General features: G+C 43.6%; 1 protein-coding gene across 7 annotated transcripts in view; it reads left to right on the top strand.

Annotated features, from left to right (window-relative positions):
- LOC134349192 (vitellogenin-1-like) overlaps positions 1–19,967 on the top strand; it is a 31,497-nt gene that overhangs the window by 2,087 nt on the left and 9,443 nt on the right. For 2 of the 7 annotated variants that reach the window (XM_063053153.1, XM_063053151.1), the window contains exons 2-5: positions 2,124–2,221; positions 5,387–5,494; positions 15,481–15,549; positions 16,004–16,179. In XM_063053153.1, coding sequence (XP_062909223.1) covers positions 2,141–2,221; positions 5,387–5,494; positions 15,481–15,549; positions 16,004–16,179 — 434 coding nt within the window. In that variant the 5' untranslated portion in view covers positions 2,124–2,140. Of the gene's footprint in view, positions 1–2,123; positions 2,222–2,646; positions 2,747–4,608; positions 4,771–5,386; positions 5,495–15,480; positions 15,550–16,003; positions 16,180–19,967 lie in introns of all 7 variants that reach the window. The other 5 variants (XM_063053156.1, XM_063053155.1, XR_010018606.1 and 2 more) reach the window with 4 other exon arrangements.

The following is a 19,967-nucleotide window of genomic DNA, read 5'->3' as shown; positions in this document are numbered from 1 at the left end:
TGGGTTGGGAAGATTTTTTGATGGTGACAAATGTTGGAAGATAATCCATTAAACATTAAGTCTGAGAGATTAGTAGCTGAGGACAAGAGGTCATGATTATGTTGGAGAGGTGGGAGGTGCGTGAATTGAAAAACAGGATTCAGGGTCCCATTAACTACAAAGGAAAATGCAAAATCCAAAATATTGATTTGAGTGATATTATCATCAATGCAGACCGAGAAAATGAGGGAATGGAATAGAATTCCTGCAAAGATCAAGGTCGTAGAAAATTTGATCAAAGTACCTCCCCTTCAACCATCAGGCTCTTGAACCAAAGGGGATAACTTCACTCAACTTCATTTGCCCTATCATCGAAATGTTTCCACAACCTATGGACTCACTCTCAAGGACTCTGTCTCATTTTCTTAATATTTATGGCTTATTCGTTTATTATTGTTATTTGTTTCTTTGTGTATTTGCAAAGTTTAAGTATCTTTTACATACTGGTTGAATGCCCAAATTGGTATGGTCTTTTATTGATTCTGCAATGGTTAATAATCTATTCTAGATTTATAGAGTATACCAGCAAAAAAATTAATCTCAGGGTTGTATATGGTGATGTATATATATTCTTTGATAATATGTTTAACTTGAACTTTGAATTTTGTAGTAGTTGGTTAGTTTATGTAGCCCCCCCGGCCACCCTCAGGGTCGCTCGGCTCGCTGTCGTCTAGGGAAACAGCCCTCGGCCCCGCCAAACTGGGTAATTCGTTTGTGTGGATGCTGTGTGAGGTGCCCCACCCCGCCCAAATAACAGACAATACACCAGATGCAATTAAATAATATACAGTTTATAGATATTACTGGAACTATATATTTAAAAGAGAATAAAATATAAAAGGAAAATAAAAGGCCCCACACTTATCAAAGTTCAATCTTTTCGTGCACAAAAACGTTGGAGCTCAAGGACCTTCTTCTTCACCCTGCGACCCCCTCGGACCACTTCGACCGGCCGCCTGGGACCAACAACGGTGGTCGACCAGACGCTCCACACGAGTCCGTCTCCGTTTCCTCGCCGAATGTCCCACTCGGGGTCTGACCCCGTTAGCGGACTCACAGCACCTCGTCCATCCTCTGTCTCGTTCTCCCGCCTTCTCCCCCAAAACCCCACGCATACAGTATCTTCAAATACACCAAAACCATAACAACTATCCCAATTGGTTAATAGCACTCTCTCATCACACACTAAAGCAAAAACAAACTGTTAGCGCAAACTTTCTCAGCGTTTAACACAACAAAGCCGCATTCCCCAGATTAACATAACAAAGACACCATTTTAATTAGCCTCCGCAGTAACAAAAGTCGAAACCCCTTTACATTTATATCTAACCCCCAGATTAAACAGGAGGTGAAATTGAAGAAAAGCATTGAAACTGCACCATATGCGGACCAGCTGTTGCTAGTATCAGCCACCACTTACTCTTGCCGACAATGTACCAGAATATCTAGATCCTGGATCGGCCTCTACAGCTGCATGAAGACCCAGCAATAGACAACCCCTTAGGGAAACATTTTACTCGACTTTTGTGATCACACTACACTATTGCTATCCATGACGCATGTTGGTTTCCATGACACCTTTCATTCAGAGACACTGAATGCCTTAAAAGGAGATCTTTACTGTCAGGTCATTTAATTGGGTGGAGGAGAGGCCATTTGAGCCTCTTAAAGGAGAAATAGGGAATCTTCAGGTTGTCTTGGTTGAGGAGAAATATATAACGAGGCTTAACATTCTTGGTGAAGTAGAATCAGTGAGGGCTTGGAAATGAAAAATGGTTAACAGGATGTCGCTGGAAGGAAAGGATGCAGCTTACAACCGAGACAAAACGAGATCAAGCATGTTCAAGCATGACTAGGTTAGAATTTGTATTTGAGAATGTGATGTACAAACAGGCCAGGAGTTTGAATATCATATTAATACAATCTTTCCTACATCAAACATTCCCAGTTTCACTGCTTTTACTTATTTAGTCTCTCCTGAAAAAAATATTTCATACCATTGGAAGCCAAGTTTCCTTTCAAGGAAGGAAGTCTTTAACTTCCTGTGATATAATTGTTTCTAATTCCTGAGTCTGATTTTCCAGGATGAGGATTGCAGTACATGAGCTTATATGATCAACAAAGCTGCAACTTTTTCATTGTTTCGTTCAGAGGAACAGCTTGTACCTTCACTTTGAAACAGGTAAAAGTGATTTTATTCCTCTCACACAATGCTGCATGCAGTCTTTTGTGCTAATTCATATTATTTACATATTGACCTCATACATTTTCTACCTTCTCTGATTGATTTCATATTTCACTTCCCTTCCACCTGAATTAAAATAACTGCACTGCTCTGTTCATCAATTTCACCAGTAGATTGGTCTTGGTCCTTTTCAGATATAACCCAACAGAGCAGAAAAGCTCTTTTTTCCCCTGACAAATGGTGCCAATGGCTTGTAAGACAAATGTTCTTCTCGACATCACACTTTTCCACCATGTTCTCAGCTGTCTGAACTTGCTGTTTTACTTTTTAACATGTGACCGAGAGAGTAATGTGAAAATTGCCCTTCTTGTCTTGATGAAGGGTCTCAGCTTGAAACATCGATTCTTAATTCCTTTCTGTAGATGCTGCCCTGCCTGCTGAGTTCCTCCAGCATTTCGTGTGTGTTATTCTGGATTTCCAGTTCCACCGTGGATGGTCCCAAGTTGGCTACGAAAGGAGGAGGTTGGGCAATCCCATCCCATAAAAGTCTAGAGATAAAGAAACACCAATAGAATCTCCAAAGACCTTATCCCAGGGAGAGGAAGAATCTTCACCAAGAAGACATATGAAGTTGTGTGGTGAAAGTAGAAACCACAGGGCTGATCAACCTTTGGCCCTGGACAGAGAACTTTGGAGAGCTGTTGTCAGTGGCCTATGGCCAGTAGGGATGATAGGCTTAAGAAGAAGAAGGTTCCGGATTTCCAGCATCTGCAGAATCTCTTGTGTTCATCGTTCTTGAATCTGTTTATTAGTGTCCTGAAGTCTTCATGGAAGATTTAAATTTTCATTTCATTGCACGTTGTGTAGACCATCTATCTCCACCTCCTCTGCCATAGTCTTTGTCAGTCTTCCCTAGAAGTCCCTCACTTTAGAAACTTTCAGATCCAAAGTACTTCACAGGTCATCAGATGTTTTTGAAATGTAGTTAGTATCATAATGAAAGATATATGCCTGCCAATTTTGTACTGCTGTTTTGACCAGTGATATAGCACGAGGGGTGATTGATAAGTTTGTGGCCTAAGGTAGAAGGAGTCAATTTTAGAAAACCTAGCACATTTATTTTTCAACATAGTCCCCTCCTACATGTACACACTTAGTCCAGTGGTCATGGAGCACATGGATCCCTTCTTTGTAGAAGTGGTCCACAGCAGGGGTGACTGATAAGTTTGTGGCCTAAGGTAGAAGGAGATGAGTTACTAACTTCAAACTTTCTGCATTATCACTCAAAGAGTTGAACTGCATGTGCATGTAACGAGAGCATCTTGGACCTCCAGGTGGTCCACAGCAGGAGTGATTGATAAGTTCGTGGCCTGAGGTAGAAAGAAATGAGTCATACAACTCTCATTACATGCATGTGCAGTTCAACTCTTTGAGTAAAAATGCAGAAAGTTTTGAAGTTTCTCCTCATCTCCTTCTACTTTAGGCCATGAACTTATCAATTACCCCGGCTGTGGACCACTTCTGGAGATCCAAGACGCCGACTTCTACAAAGAAGGGATCCGTATACTCCACAACTGCTGGACTAAGTGTGTAAATGTAGGAAAAAGAACTGCTAGGTTTTCTAAAATTGACTCCTCCTACCTTAGTATTGACTCCTCCATACTTGGCAAAGTATGTTAGGAATGGTGAGGGTGGAGCACCACGAGAGGGGTGTGGGACAGGAGGCAGAGAAGGAATGCCATGGGCAGGGATTGCCGGGGCAGGGGCAGACACACCCAGCCCTGAGTCACCAGGCAAGATTATTTGATTCCAAGCAGTCGGCTTATTGATCATTACAGAATGTGCTTCCTGCTCCCTCTCCTCTCCCTGACTCCCTTCACCTTGTCCCAACCGTAATTCTCCTCTCCCTGCCCTCTTCCCACTCTCAGTCCATAAAAGAGACTGCCTTTTAAAGCTGTCCTCAATCGTGGGGAAGCTCGTGCCTATGATGGAGCTGGCTGAGTCTACAACCGTCTGCGGCTGTGGTTGACTCTGTGTATTGGAGCCTCCATACCAGGCACTGGCGCAATCACTCAGAATGCTCTCCAACTCTATCTGTAGAGGTTTGCTGGTGACATACCAAACCTCCTCAAACTCCTAATGAAGTATAGTATGGTATGGAAGGAAGCCATTCAGCCATCGTCTGTACCACCATAGAGCAACCAATCCAGCTAGTTCCACTTCCTTGCCCCACGTTCTCCTGCACGTTCCTTTCAGATACTAAACTAGCTCTGTTTTGGACACTGCAGTTGAATCTGTCTCTACTACAACCCGTGATCTGGCTTTTTAGGCTCCAATCACCTACTGTCTGAAATAAGTTTTTTCTTCTGTTACTGTACTTCCAGTTCTGTAAGTCTGTATGGGAATGGGACGGGGAGTTGAAATGACATCCAAATGGGAGCTCCTGTCAGCTGTTGAGAATGGAGCACAGATACTTTCCATGAGTCACCTCGTCTATTCTTGGTCTCACTGAGGTAGAGGAGGCCACATCGTGAGCAGTAAAAGAGGTTAGCAAATGTGTAAACGAATCTCAGCATTACCTAGAAGAACTATTTTAGGTGATAGTGTTGTACTTTGCATGATTTCAGGAAAAAGTGTCAGAGGGTGTGGAGGTTTGGGTGGGGAAGGATGAATGGACCAGGGAGTTAAGGTGAGCAGTCTGACCTGCTAACTCGTTTCAACATTTTCTGTTATTATCACAGATTTCCATCATTTACATTTTTAAAATATTTTCACATACCATTTCTGATTCTATCATATATATATTTCTGGTTTTATTCTTGGAAGTAACACAAAGTGCAGAACCTTATGGAAAAATAAATTGAGTGTTACCAACTGGATAATTCGTTCAAGGAGTTGGCGTATGCATAAAGGTCAGAACAGCTTGATTTGGTGTAGCACTTTTATATGAGCATTGCAGGTATTCTGCAACAATAATCCTTACTGCCTGGAAATTAATAAACAGACATTGGAGAACTGTTTAAACTGATAAGTTGCCTAGAAACAACATAAATCAGAAAATAAACAAGGGTAACAGCTTGTATCACAATACCTCTAGTGGTAATTAGTCCATGACTAACAAATATGAAGTTTAAGTTTCAGTTTATCTCTGCTCATGATCAGATCTACTCGACGCATTGTCTGAACATGGCAGCATTCCACATGGAGGCTTTAAGGAAACAACGCGTTCTTGACAGGAAGTTCGCTAAACAGGAACCTTTAGAAGAAAAAGTAAGGCCAGATTTCATCTAATTCCTAGAATATTAGAGACAAGACACACATGGATAACTGTGAGAACTATAAACTGTGACTTTAATTTAAGAAAAGGGATGTATAATTCCAAATTGGATATATTGTTAACTTCACACAGGTAAAGGAGCTGTGATATCAGTCCACTGAACTTCATGATTGTTGCCGATATTGATGGCATGTTTTATAGATGAATTACATAACAGTGAAAGCCAAAGCATACCATAACACAAGAAATTCTGCAGGTGCTAGAAGTTCAGAGTCTCACACACAAAATGCTAGAGGAACTTCGTAGGTCAGGCTGTATCTATGGAGAGGAAGAAACAGTCGACATTTCACCAGGATTCTTCCTCTTTCCTTTCCAGTCCTGTTGGTGTCTCAGCTCAAAACGTGGATCGTTAATTCTTCTCCACACATGTCATGTGACATGTTTTGTTCCAAGTGATTGTATTTAGAAAATAAAAGCAGGTTATATATTTACTTATCTAACTATCCAGTCATTTATCTATTTATTTAGTGATACAGCATGGAGTGGGCCCTCTGGGCCCTTAGAGCCATGCTGCACCAAGAGCCCCTGACAACCCTGATTCACCCTAACCTAAACACGGGTTAATACACAATGACCAATTAACCTACCCTACGTCTTTGGACTGTGGGGGGAAACCAGGGCACCTGAGGAAAGCCCACACATTCTCTGGGGAGGATGTACAGAAACTTTTTACAGGCGGTGCCGGAATCGAACTCCGATGCCCCCAAGCTGTAAGAGTGTTGCCCTAGCCACGATGCCACCTTGGTGAATAATTATTATAATTAGATGAACATAATTACTTTATATGTGTGAAAATGCTAAAAAATGCAATTTTATTTGAAAAAGACTGGAAAGATTCACATTATGTAACATTCAAGCATAATGCAGGGGACAGTTACAGAAATATGACAATGAGCAACTAGAGTTGTAATCAAGTGTACAGAGCAAACCTGATTACAATCCAATTGATCATTGTCATCTAACTTTGCCTTGATAATCAGTTAATATGGCTGCTGGCTCAACCAGGGATTACAGATCTACACTATTAATGCTTTGGTTCAGTTGTAGCTCGCTCAGCTTTGAAGCTGAAATTTTGCGATTATGTTACACAACACACACTTGGCTATAGTGGAGTCTAGGAAGAGACCCCAGTTCTTGAGGTTCTGTTTTTTAAAAAGAAATGACATTAAATTAAAGCCACGTTGTCTTCAGTGGACATGCACTCAGTGGCCACTTTATTAGGTATCTGAGTGGCCACTGAGTGCACATTCATAGTCTTCTGCTGCTGTAGCCCATCCCCATCAAGGTTTCATGTGTTGTGGATTTGAAGATATTCTTCCGCACACCACTGTGGTTGTCTGAATTACTCTCGCCTTCCTGTCAGCTTGAACCAGTCTGGCCATTCTCCTCTGACCTCTGACCTCTCTCATTAAAAGTTGTTTTTGTCCACAGAGCTACCTCTGCTCACCGGATTTTTTTTTTCCTCACACCATTCTCTGTTATCACTAGAAACCATTGTGTGTGAGAACCCCAGGAGATCAGCAGTTTCTGAGCTACTCAAACCACCCGACCAGCACCAACAATCATTCCACCGTCAAAGACACTTAGATCGTATTTCTTCCCCACTCTGATGTTTGGTCAGAATAACAACTGAACCTCCTAATCATGTCTGCATGCTGCCACAATTGACTGATTAGTTATCTGCATTCTCTGGCTATCCATCCCATAGGATGATGATGGTTCCGTTCAGTCAGTTAGTGGGGTTTGATATGTGCATCATGGAGTGGCTGTACAGGCCGATCCTGGACAGGCACTGCTTGCCACATACTTGGCAGGTGAGGCTTGGAGAGGCAACAGGGGCAGAAGCTCTGTTGTGGAGCTTCCTGTGCCTTTCCTCTATTGCCTCGTTGAGCTTGTTCTCAGCAGCGTCCACACCTTTTCTGATGGCGTCCCTCCGCTGTGAGTGATCTTGAGCCAGATCCTCCCATGTTGATGGAGCAATGTCAGCTTTCTTGAGGCTCCTGTGCAGAACATCCTTGTATCGTAGTTTCTGGCCTCCTCGTTTTCAGGTACCACTGGACAGTTGGCCGTACAAGATGTCCTTGGGCAGTCTTCTGTCGGGCATTCCGACAACATGTCCTGCCCAGCGCAGTTGGGCTGACATCACCAAGATTGAGACTGCTGGCATTCTGGCTCGAGAGAGGAGCTCGGTATTGGAGACCTTGTCTCGCCAGGTGATCTTCATCAGAGAACGTAGCTGACGCTGCTGCGGTTGGTCAAGCTGGCGTAAGTGTCTCTGATATGGGCACCATGTCTCATATCCGTATAACAAGGTTGATATGACAATGGCCCTGTATACCTTGCACTTGATGGCCAACCTGATGTTCTGTGACCGAACTCGATCTTTCAGCTGACCAAAGGCAAAGCAGGCTTTTCTGGTTTTTGACTCAATCTCTACACCCAGAGAAGCTGAGGATTTTATTATGCTGCCCAGGCAGCAAAACTTGTTGACAGCATTGAGACGAGTGTCATCAATGAGGACAGTTGGTTCTTCGTAGCTTAAGCCAGGCCGAGACCCTTCGTTAGGCCTGAAACGTGGACCGTGCTTCTTCCTATGGATGCTGCCCTGCCTGCTGCATTCCACCAGCATTTTGTGAGTGTTAGCAATGCACAGTTTGAATTCTGTGCATATTGAGAGGAGCAATAGACCGTTACCGTTACTGTTGCCAATCCCTTGGCGTCCAATCACACCAGGCCACACAGTGGACTCCTTGCCAACCCGAGCATTAAAGTCTCCCAGCAACAGCAGCTTATCAGAAGTTGCCACACTACTGATGGTGGTTTTCAGCTCACTGTGGAATGCCTCCTTGACTTCACTGGGATTAGTCAGAGTTGGGGCAGAAACGTTGACTATGGTGAGGTGGCGTTTTCCTTCCAAAGGTGTATGCAAGGTCTGGATTCAGTCATTTACAGCAACAGGCCGGGTCGGTAGCTTTGCTGAGAGGCAGTTCTTGATACTCAAGCACACACCAGATTCTCTTCGTTCTTCTTTGGGCCTGCCAGATCAGAAGAATGTGTCCCCTCCTTTGTCTTCTCGAAGCGCGCCCTCTCCAGCGAGTCGGGACTCCTGGAGAGCTGCGGTGCCCACTCTGTAGTCCTTGAGCACACGAGCAACAAGTGCAGTGCGTCTCTCTGGCGATCTGAGTTAGCGTTGTCCAACAGAGTTCCCATGTTCCATGAAGCGACGATCAGATTCTGCTTGTGGTTCTTACCGCTAGAGTTGGACGACCCGCCAGCTGCGGCAGACTGGCCAGGTTGGTGTGAGCTGGCTTTGTTTGAGCCATCTTTTCTAGGCCCTTCCCTAATGATAAGGTGAGCAGTGCCTCTCTAAACAGGGCTGCTCAGACGCAGAGGGTGCTGCCTCACCGGATCTCCGCTCTGTAATCCATGTGCGACCACTCCCCTTCTGCCCCCTGCGTGCAGACTTGTGACTACGGCTCCCAGCTGGTCAGGCCTGCTGCTTCACCACTTGTCTGTCGCTACAGGACTTGGGTGTATAGAGGATACCCCACTCCCCAGAAAGGAACAGTGTGTGCGTGAATGGATTTTAGGTGAGTAGGGGGTTGCACAGGTCCAGACCCACCCTCTCGACATCCCCTCCCGCATCCAGTGGCATGGTGGGGTCCAAGACGGCCGGGGGAAGTTCTGTTGCAGTGAATGGCCAGACCAAGCTTCGATGCAAGGGATGCCCTTTCTGCGCTTCACGACACGTGTTTGCTAGATGGTCGTTGACCCTACGAGAGGGTTCATCCGCCCTTTGACAGGTCTTGTTTTTCATCCTGCAGGGCGTCTAGCCACCCTCCTCAGCAGGCAAGCCTGGTGGGGGAACCGGTTTAGTCGCCGACCACCTGACCATGCAACAGGTAGTACCGGGTTACAGGGTACCAGTAGCACTCAGACCAGTGACCTGACAATAATATCTGGATTAATGTACAGGTGACTGTTGTACCTAATAATGTAGTCACTGAATGTAGCATTATGAGACAACTTTCATGAAAAACAGGCAAATTATCACAAATGGATAATTAGGTCATTATTAATTACAGTTTATGAAATCTTGCTGTGGATACATTGACTGTCACATTTCCTGTATTACAGCACTGAGTGTACAGAGAAGTTCTACCACGGCTGTAAACCATTTAAGGAGATCCTGAAATTTTGCAAGGTCCTTTCGAAATGCAAATCTTATTTTACAAAATTATTAATCCAGATCACATAAGCCCAAATATCACTAGGGCACCTAAGAATTAGAATAAGCTTTTCAAAGATCTTAAAGGAGTTGACATTCACAACACGCTGGAGGAACTCAGCAGGTCGGGCAGCATCTGTGGAAACAATCAGTCGATGTTTCAGGCCGGAACCCTTCGTTAGGACTGTAGGGGGAAGGGGCAGAGGCCCTATAAAGAAGGTGGGGGGAGGGTGGGAAGGAAAAGGCCGGTAGGTTCCAGGTGAAAAAACAGTAAGGGGAAAGATAAAGGGGTGGGGGAGAGGAAGCAGGGAGGCAATAGGCAGGAAAGGTGAAGAAGGAATAGGGGAAAACACAATGGGTAGTAGAAGGAGGCGGAACCATGAGGGAGGTGGTAGGCAGCTGGGGGAGGGGGCAGAGTGACATAGGGATAGGGGAAGGTAGGGGGAGGGAATTACTGGAAGTTGGAGAATTCTATGTTCACACCTCCCTCATGGTTCCGCCTCCTTCTACTACCCATTGTGTTTTCCCCTATTCTTTCTTCACCTTTCCTGCCTATCACCTCCCTGCCTCCCTTCCCCCATCCCTTTATCTTTCCCCTTACCGGTTTTTCACCTGGAACCTACCAGCCTTTTCCTTCCCACCCTCCCCCCACCTTCTTTATAGGGCCTCTGCCCCTTCCCTCTTCAGTCCTGACGAAGGGTTCCAGCCCGGAACGTCGACTGATCATTTCCACGGATGCTGCCCGACCCGCTGAGTTCCTCCAGCATGTTGTGAGTGTTGCTTTGACCCCAGCATCTGCAGAGTATTTTGTGTTTAAAGGAGTTGATTTAAGTTGGTAAAAATACTGCATTCTATTTCTGGCAATTTTGCAGGTCATTGATCCTGTTCAAGTGACAGACACTATTGTCTCAGGAAAATATATCAAAAACATAAATTTGTTATTGCACAGAAGGAGGATTTTCAGCGCATTGAGCATCTGAGTTCTCCCATTCTCCAGTTTTTTCCCTGTAGACTTGCATTTTTCCCTTAAGTAACTATCCAATGAGACCAGAGATTTGTACTGCCTCCACCATCCTTTCAGGCAGTGATCGTTAACAACTCTTTGCTTGCCAAGATTTTCCTCTAATTACATTGGATCTTTAGTCAATTAATTGAAATATGCATCGTCTAGTTTTCAATCTATTCATCAACCTAAGTGGCTTTCTTTTAGTTTTGTCTGGAAACTTGATTATTTTGAACTGATATCAACACTTCATCTGCTGTAAGGAGAGCAATCCCACCTTCTCATACTCAAGAGATCTTTTCTGTAATTTCTTTTGGGTTTTCATCTTGCTTTCTTTGAGGTAATAATCAGAATTGAATGTAACAAGTTCATAGTGGACAAACCAGTGATTGACAGAGATTCAACATAAACTGCTTGTTTTATACTGTTTCTATTTATAAACATAGAGATCTTCTCTGTTCTACCCCTATCATTTACGTATATATGTAACCAGATCTCTCTCTTCTTAGCCCCCTTCGGAACTGTATCCTTTATATAGCTAATTATCATTAGTCTCACCAAAAAGTATTGCTTGATATTCTTCTGTTAAACTTCCTCTCAGTTAAATTTCATTTGCCAGCTGTTCTCCAATTCTACCAACTCATCTTTCACTATCCTGCTACTGTTTGCTACAATCCCAAATGTTGGGAAAATGCCCTATTACACCTAAGTTTATCATAAGGATAGCAATGGTCCTCGTAGAGAATCCATTCACTCACTTATTTATTCACAAGGTCACAAGACAAAGGAGCAGAAGTAGGCCATTCGGCCCATCGAGTCTACTCCACAGCTCTCCCATGAGCTAAACTATTCACCCATCTAGTTCCAATTTCCAGCTTTTTCCCCATATCCCTTGATACCCTGACTAATTAGACACCTGTCAGTCTCCTCCTTAAACACCCTCAATGATTGGGCCTCCACAGCTGTATATGGCAACGAATTCCACAAATCCACGACCCTCTGGCTAAAAAAATTTCTCCTCATCTCTGTTCTAACTGGGTACCCTCTAATTCTAAGACTATGGCCTCTTGTCCTGGATGCACCCACCAAGGGAAACAACCTTTCCACATCTACTCTGTCCAACCCTTTCAACATTCGAAATGTTTCTATGAGATCCCCTCTCATTCTTCTATACTCTAATGAATACAATCCAAGAGCCGACAAACGCTCCTCATATGTTAGCCCCTGCATTCCAGGAATCATCCTCGTAAATCTTCTCTGACCTCTCTCCAACATCAGTACATCTTTTCTAAGATAGGGGGCCCAAAGCTGCACACACTATTCCAAATGAGGTCTCACTAATGCCCCATAGAGCCTCATCAACATCTCCTTACTCTTAAACACTATTCCTCTTGAAATGAATGCCAATATAGCATTCGCTTTCCTTACCGCCGTTCCAATTATTGTTAGTAACTAAGTTCTTGTTGGCTAAGAAAAGAAATTAAATACAAGAACAACACCCGTAAAATGCTGGAGGAGCTCAGCAGGTCAGGTAGTATCTATGGAAATGAGTAAACAGTTGACATTTGGGGCTGAGACCCAGGATCAGTTCCTGTGGATTGGAGGGTGGCTAATGTTGTCCCTCTCCTCAAGAAGGGAGGAAGAGAGAAAACAGGGAATTATAGACCGGTTAGCCTGATGTCAGTGATGGGAAAGATGCTGGAGTCAATTATAAAAGATGAAATTACGACACATCTAGATAGCAGTAACAGGATCGGTCCAAGTCAGCATGGATTTATGAAGGGGAAATTGTGCTTGACTAATCTTCTGGAATTTTTTGAGGATGTAACTATGAAAATGGACAAAGGACAGCCAGTAGATGTAGTGTACCTGGACTCTTAGAAAGCCTTTGATAAAGTCCCACATAGGAGATTAGTGGGCAAAATTAGGGCACATGGTATTGGGGGCAGAGTACTGACATGGATTGAAAATTGGCTGGCTGACAGAAAACAGAGTAGCGATTAACGGGTCCCTTTCGGAATGGCAGGCAGTGGCCAGTGGGGTACCACAGGGTTTAGTGCTGGGACCGCAGCTGTTTACAATATATATTAATGATTTAGATGAGGGAATTAAAAGTAACATTAGCAAGTTTGCCGATGACACAAAGCTGGGTGGCAGTGTGAAATGTGAGGAGGATGTTATGAGAATGCAGGGTGACTTGGACAGGCTGGGTGAGTGGGCAGATGAATGGCTGATGCAGTTTAATGTGAATAAATGTGAGGTTATCCACTTTGGTGGTAAGAACAGGAAGGCAGATTATTATCTAAAAGGAGTCAAGTTAGGAAAAGGGGAAGTACAACAAGATCTAGGTGTTCTTGTACATCAGTCACTGAAAGCAAGCATGCAAGTACAGCAGGCAGTGAAGAAAGCTAATGACATGCTGGCCTTCATAACAAGGGGAATTGAGTATAAGAGCAAAGAGGACCTTCTGCAGTTGTACAGGGCCCTGGTGAGACCACACCTGGAGCACTGTGTGCAGTTTTGGTCTCCAAATGTGAGGAAGGACATTCTTGCTATTGAGGGAGTGCAGCGTAGATTCACAAGGTTAATTCCCGGGATGGCGGGACTGTCATATGTCGAAAGATTGGAGCAACTGGGCTTGTATACTCTGGAATTTAGAAGGATCTTATTGAAACATATAAGATTATTAAGGGATTGGGCACGCTGGAGGCAGGAAGCATGTTCCCGCTGATGGGTGAGTCCAGAACCAGAGGCCACAGTTTAAGAATAAGGGGTAGGCCATTTAGAACGGAATTGAGGAAAAACTTTTTCACCCAGAGAGTGGTGGATATATGGAATGCTCTGCCCCAGAAGGCTGTGGAGGCCAGGTCTCTGGATGCTTTCAAGAAAGAGATGGATAGAGCTCTTAAAGATAGTGGAATCAAAGGTTATGGGGATAAGGCAGGAACTGGATCTTGTTTGTGGATGATCAGCTATGATCACAGTGAATGGCAGTGCTGGCTCGGAGGGCCGAATGGCCTACTCCTGCACCTATTGTCTATTGTCCTCCGTCAGGACTGAAAAGGAAGGGGAAAGGTATCAGAACAAAATGGTGGGAGAAGGGAAGGAAGATAACTAGAAGGTGAGAGGTGAAGCCAGGAGGGTAAGAAAGATAAAGGGCTGGAGAGGAAGGAATCTGATAGGAGAGGCAAGTGGACCGTAGGAGAAAGGGAAGGAAAAGGGGACCCAGGGGAGGTGATAAGCAGATGAGAAGAGGTAAGAAGCCACAGTGAGGAATAGAAAACGAGGGCAGGAGGAGGAAAAGATTCTTTTTAACCAGAAGGAGAAATCGATATTCATGCCAAAAGATCGCAGGCTACCTAGACGGAATATAAGGTGTTGCTCCTGCATCCTGAGGGTGGTCTCCTCTTGGCACATGCTGAAATGGGAATGGGCATTGGAATTAAAATGTTCGAGCACCGTAAGTTCCGCTTTTGGCAGATGGAGCGAAAGTGCTCAACGAAGCAGTCCTCCAACTTACGACGGTCTCACTAATGTAGAGGAGGCCACATCGGGAGCACTGGACACAATAGGCGACCCCAGCAGATTCACAGGTGAAGTGCTACCTCACCTGGAAGTTCTATTTGGGGCCCTGAATGGAGCTGTGGGAGGAAGTGAATGGGCAGGTGTATCACATTGGCTGCTTGCAAGGATAAGTGTCGGAAGAGAGACAATAAATAACAACTCCCTGTGGACACTTTAATAGAAAAATCTGCATGGGATATAATGAATTAATTTGTTGATTAGAAAAGACACCCATGTTGAGAGTTCAATTTACAAAGAGGAATAGCTGCTGAAATATTGTCCTGATTAATTTTTGTAGTAAATTACGTGTTGATAAACCACATGTTATCTAGTCCCAGAGCATTTAGCCAAGCTGTTCCATTGTGGAAAGTTGCCTAGGTTTGTGCTGTTCACAAAAAAAATTACACATTTCCAATCCAACTAATTGCCACCTCATCGGACTATTCTTAATCTTCAAGGAAGCTGGCATAAACGGTCCCGTCAAGCATTACCTTACTCATACGTTATTTGCTCACTGACTCCCCAGCTTTGACTTTGTCAAAACAACTCTTGTGCCAGACATAGAAAGGTATAGCTCCAACAACTCTTAACCAACAACAGCATTCATGACAATGCAGCCCACTTAAATGGTACCTCATTCACCACATAAATGTCTGTTCCCTTCATCATTGACGCACATTGGCTGCATTGTGTTCTGTCTGCAAAATACACTCCAGTTAATCAAACTAAGCTATTCCTACAGCACCTCCCAAACCTTTGGCCTATTCCACCTGCATGTCAGAGGAAGTATAGACATGGGAACTCTAGCTGCAGCTTTTCCTTCAAGTCACATGCCATTTTCTTTGGAAAATGTATTACTGGTTCTTCATCTAGTTCTCAATCCTAGAACTTCCCAGCCAATTTCACTGTAGGGTTACCATTTTCAGAAAGACTGCAGCAGTTAAAAAGGGAGGGTTACCTCTAACTTCTCAAGGGCATTTAGAAATGAATAATAAAAACTGGCCTAGATTCAAATAAATGAATATTTTAGGAAAAAAATGCCAAAAAAAAATGTCCTTGTGATAATTAGCATTGACTTTCTTTTCCCTTTGTAATGCTGTTTCAATTTTGTGTTTTTCTTGTAGAAAAGAGATCCTTTCAAGATAGCTAGATCCGGAGGCAAAACATCTTGGCATAGATTCTGTCAGACAAAGGTAAATTATTCTGTGTGCTGGAACTCAGCATCAAAACAAAATGTAACTTCTTAGAAGTTATGTTATGTTATACGTGCCGGTGTGAAGAAGCAATCTGCAATGTAGCGCACAATGGCATAGTGGTTAGGGGCAGCATAGTAGAGTAGCAGTGAGTGTAACATTATTACAGTGCCAACAGCCTGGGTTCGATTCCCGCCACTGTCTGTAAGGACTTTATACATTCTCCCCGTGACTGTGTGGGTTTCCTCAGGGTGCTCTGCTTTCCTTCCACGTCCTGAAATGTACGGGTTAATAGGTTAATTGGTCACAAGGGTGTAAATTGGGCAACGTGCTCGTTGGACCGGAAGGGCCTTTTACCGTGCTGTATCTCCAAACAGATAAAGTGGTAAACCTTTTTGTTTCTGGGAGGACATTGCAATATCTTCTGTTTATTCAGGAATTCCTTTCCTTTTAGAGAGGATCTGCATCCATTGAAAGTTCAAGCGATTCAGGGTCTAAAAGGAGTTCTGAGTCCAGCGGAATGTCAGAAACAACAACATCTAGTTCGCCCCGGTCTTCAAAAAGCTCACAAAGATCGGTCACCCTCAAAAGAATGCCAGAAACATCAAACATTCGCGATCTCAAATCTAGGTCAGGAATATAAGTTAAGGGAAGGGTATGTGAAGGGAAGGGATTTTAACAAGGTTTGGAGGATGTTTCTATATAAGATTTTCTAAAAAGACAGAAGAGGGAGTATCCCTTTACAACATAACAGGAATAAGTATACAAAATATCTAATCTAGGTTTAGCTGGGTTCCTTATTTTAAATTGTAAATTGCAGAATTAAGGAAACCAAAATAAGAGATTTTAAACCTGGAATCTCTTTGTACCTTTTCCTACCTATAGCACTTGTAATATTCTTTCTGTTTTGGATCCCAGCCATTTCTTCAAGCCAGGAGACAGAAAGAATCCCATTCTTCTCAAGACTCTACTTGTTTTGCTGGTTGAAATGATCTGTGAAAACAGATGAGTACCTAGGTTTTAAATGTTTAACCATCTCTCCTTGCCTCGGGTGAAGAGTGTCCCTTTCAATATGTCATACTCTGCAGGAGAACCTTGTAGAGACTTGTACTCCTCTGACATTTTGCACAGCCAGAATATTGTGCATCCATTTGTGCATGATAAATCTCATCAGTTCACTTAATTAAAACATTTATCTTAAGAATTAAGCAAGGCAACAACCTGACCATGCTGTTTCAAAAAGTTAAAGCTGTGAGTAGATCATAGACAGAAATTTAGCCATAGACGGAAGCAAAACTTTCAGAATGGGGGGAATGGAATGTTGAGAGAAGTATTAGGATATCGACCTCCATGCAGATAGCATTAAAATTATGCAAAATTAGTTCAGGATCATTATTAATTTATATTAAGAGGTTAGTGATGGAAGTTATGCCATTGTCCTTTAGACTATATTTGGCACAGTCCATTACTTTCTGGGCATGGTAATTCAGTAAAGCTAGGAGAAAGTAGACATGGAAGCACTGAACCTCACTAATACCCTGATCTAAATAGTCAGCAAGTTATATTATCTAAAGCTTTACGTTGTCTAAACTAATGTTTCAATGCATATGGAAAATTAAATGGAGATCCATCTGAGGCATTTAAGATGGAGAAATGTGTAAATGGAGAGTCAGTTTCTTTATAGTGTAGTCCAGAACAAAGGACAGAGAGAAAAACAAAACAGAACAATAGTGGCTATTGGGTAGTTCCAAATTTTACATGGAATGGTTTAAGGTCTGGAACATCCTGCACCAAAAACAAAAACGGTTGAGGTTCAGTTGATGTAGAACACCAGCAATAGAGATGACCGGTAGAGACATGGTGTCATGGAAAAGTGCAGCATGGACACAAGCCCTTTGGCCCATCTAGTCCGTGCCAATCCTCTATCCAATCTCCTCTCAATCTTCTATGTTCCAAGGAATAAAGTCCTAACCTATTCAATCTTTCCATATAACTCAGGTCCTCCAGACCCAGCAATACCCTTGAAAAATTTCCTTGTACTCTTTCAACTTTGTTTTCATGTTTCCTGTAGGTAGATGAGCAAATTTGCACATAGTACTCCAAATTGGGCCTCACCAATGTCTTCTACAACTTCAACGTAACATCCCATCTTCTATATTCAGTACTTTGATTTATGATGGTCAATATGCCAAAAGCTTTCTTTACGATCCTATCTACTTGCGATACAACTTTCAATGAATTATGGACCTGTATTCCCAGATACCTTTGTTCTACCACACTCCTCAGTGCCCTACTGTTCACTGTGTAAGACCTGCCCTGGTTGGTCCTACTGAAATGCAGCACCTTGCGTTTTTCTGCATTAAGTTCCATCTGCCATTTTTCAGCCCATTTTTCCAGCTGATGCAGAATCCCCTGCAAGCCATGATAGCCTTCCTCACTGTCCACCACACCCCAAGCTTGGTGTCAGCCACAAATTTGCTGATCCGGTTAATCACATTATCATCCAGATCATTAATATAGATGACAAACGACAATAGACTCAGCACCATACTCTGTGGTACGCCACTAGTGACCGGCCTCCAGTCAGAGAGGCAACCATCTACTACCACTCTCCCACGAAGCCAATGAATAATCCAATTTGCTACCTCATCTTGAATACCAAGCGACTGAACTTTTTTGACTAACCTCCCTTTGAACAATTTTGTGAAGTAGCTTGGATGTAGACAACATCCACTGTCTTGCCTGCATCCACTTAACATAGAACATAGAATAGTACAGTACAGCACAGTACAGGCCCTTCGGCCCACAATGTTGTGCCGACCCTCAAACCCTGCCTCCCATATAAGCCCCCACCTTAAATTCCTCCATATACCTGTCTAGTAGTCTCTTAAACTTCACTAGTGTATCTGCCTCCACCACTGACTCAGGCAGTGCATTCCACGCACCAACCACTCTTTGAGTAAAAAACCTTCCTCTGATATCCCCCTTGAACTTCCCACCCCTTACCTTAAAGCCATGTCCTCTTGTATTGAGCAGTGGTGCCCTGGGGAAGAGGCGCTGGCTATCCACTCTATCTATTCCTCTTATTATCTTGTACACCTCTATCATGTCTCCTCTCATCCTCCTTCTCTCCAAAGAATAAAGCCCTAGCTCCCTTAATCTCTGTTCATAATGCGTACTTTCTAAACCAGGCAGCATCCTAGTAAATCTCCGCTGTACCCTTTCCAATGCTTCCACATCCTTCCTATAGTGAGGCGACCAGAACTGAGATACAGTACTCCAAGTGTGGCCTAACCAGAGTTTTATAGAGCTGCATCATTACATCGCGACTCAAATTCTATCCCTTGTCTTATGAAAGCTAACACCCCATAAGCTTTCTTAACTACCCTATCCACTTGTGAGGCAACTTTCAGGGATCTGTGGACATGTACCCCGAGATCCCTCCGCTCCTCCACACTACCAAGTATCCTGCCATTTACTTTGTTCTCTGCCTTGGAGTTTGTCCTTCCAAAGTGTACCACCTCACACTTCTCTGGGTTGAACTCCATCTGCCACTTCTCAGCCCACTTCTGCATCCTATCAATGTCTCTCTGCAATCTTTGACAATCCTCTACACTATCTACAACACCACCAACCTTTGTGTCGTCTGCAAACTTGCCAACCCACCCTTCTACCTTCACATCCAGGTGGCTAATAAAAATCACGAAAAGTAGAGGTCCCAGAACAGGTCCTTGTTGGACACCACTAGTCACAATCCTCCAATTTGTATGTACTCCCTCCACCACAACCCTCTGCCTTCTGCAGGCAAGCCAATTCTGAATCCACCTGGCCAAACTTCCCTGGATCCCATGCCTTCTAATTTTCTGAATAAGCCTACCGTGTGGAACCTTGTCAAATGCCTTACTAAAATCCATATAGATCACATCCACTGCACTACCCTCATCTATATGCCTGGTCACCTCCTCAAAGAACTCTATCAGGCTTGTTAGACACGATCTGCCCTTCACAAAGGCAAGGTAACTTCCTTGAAAAATTCCAGAAGGTTAGGCAGACATGACCTACCATGCACAAAGTCATGCTGACTATCCTTAATCAATCCATGTCGATCCAAAAACTTAAGTATCTGGCCCCTTAGAATACCTTCCAATAACTTTCCCTCTACTGATGGCTGGTTCACTGGCCTCTAAACTCCTGATTTATTTTTTAATTATTTCTTAAAGAACAGAACAACATTGGCTGTCCTCTAATCCTACGGTTCCTCACCTGTCGCTGAGAATGATTTAAATATCTCTGCTAGGGTCCCAGAAATTTCTGCACTTGCCTCCCACAGGGCCCGAGAGAACACTTTGTCAGCCCCTGGGGATTTATTCACTCTAATTTGCCTCAAGATAGCAAACACCTCCTCCTCTGTAATCTGT

The sequence above is a fragment of the Mobula hypostoma genome, chromosome 7, assembly GCF_963921235.1.
Source record: "Mobula hypostoma chromosome 7, sMobHyp1.1, whole genome shotgun sequence".
Classification (NCBI taxonomy): Eukaryota; Metazoa; Chordata; class Chondrichthyes; order Myliobatiformes; family Myliobatidae; genus Mobula; species Mobula hypostoma.
This window is presented reverse-complemented; position numbering and strand designations above follow the sequence as displayed.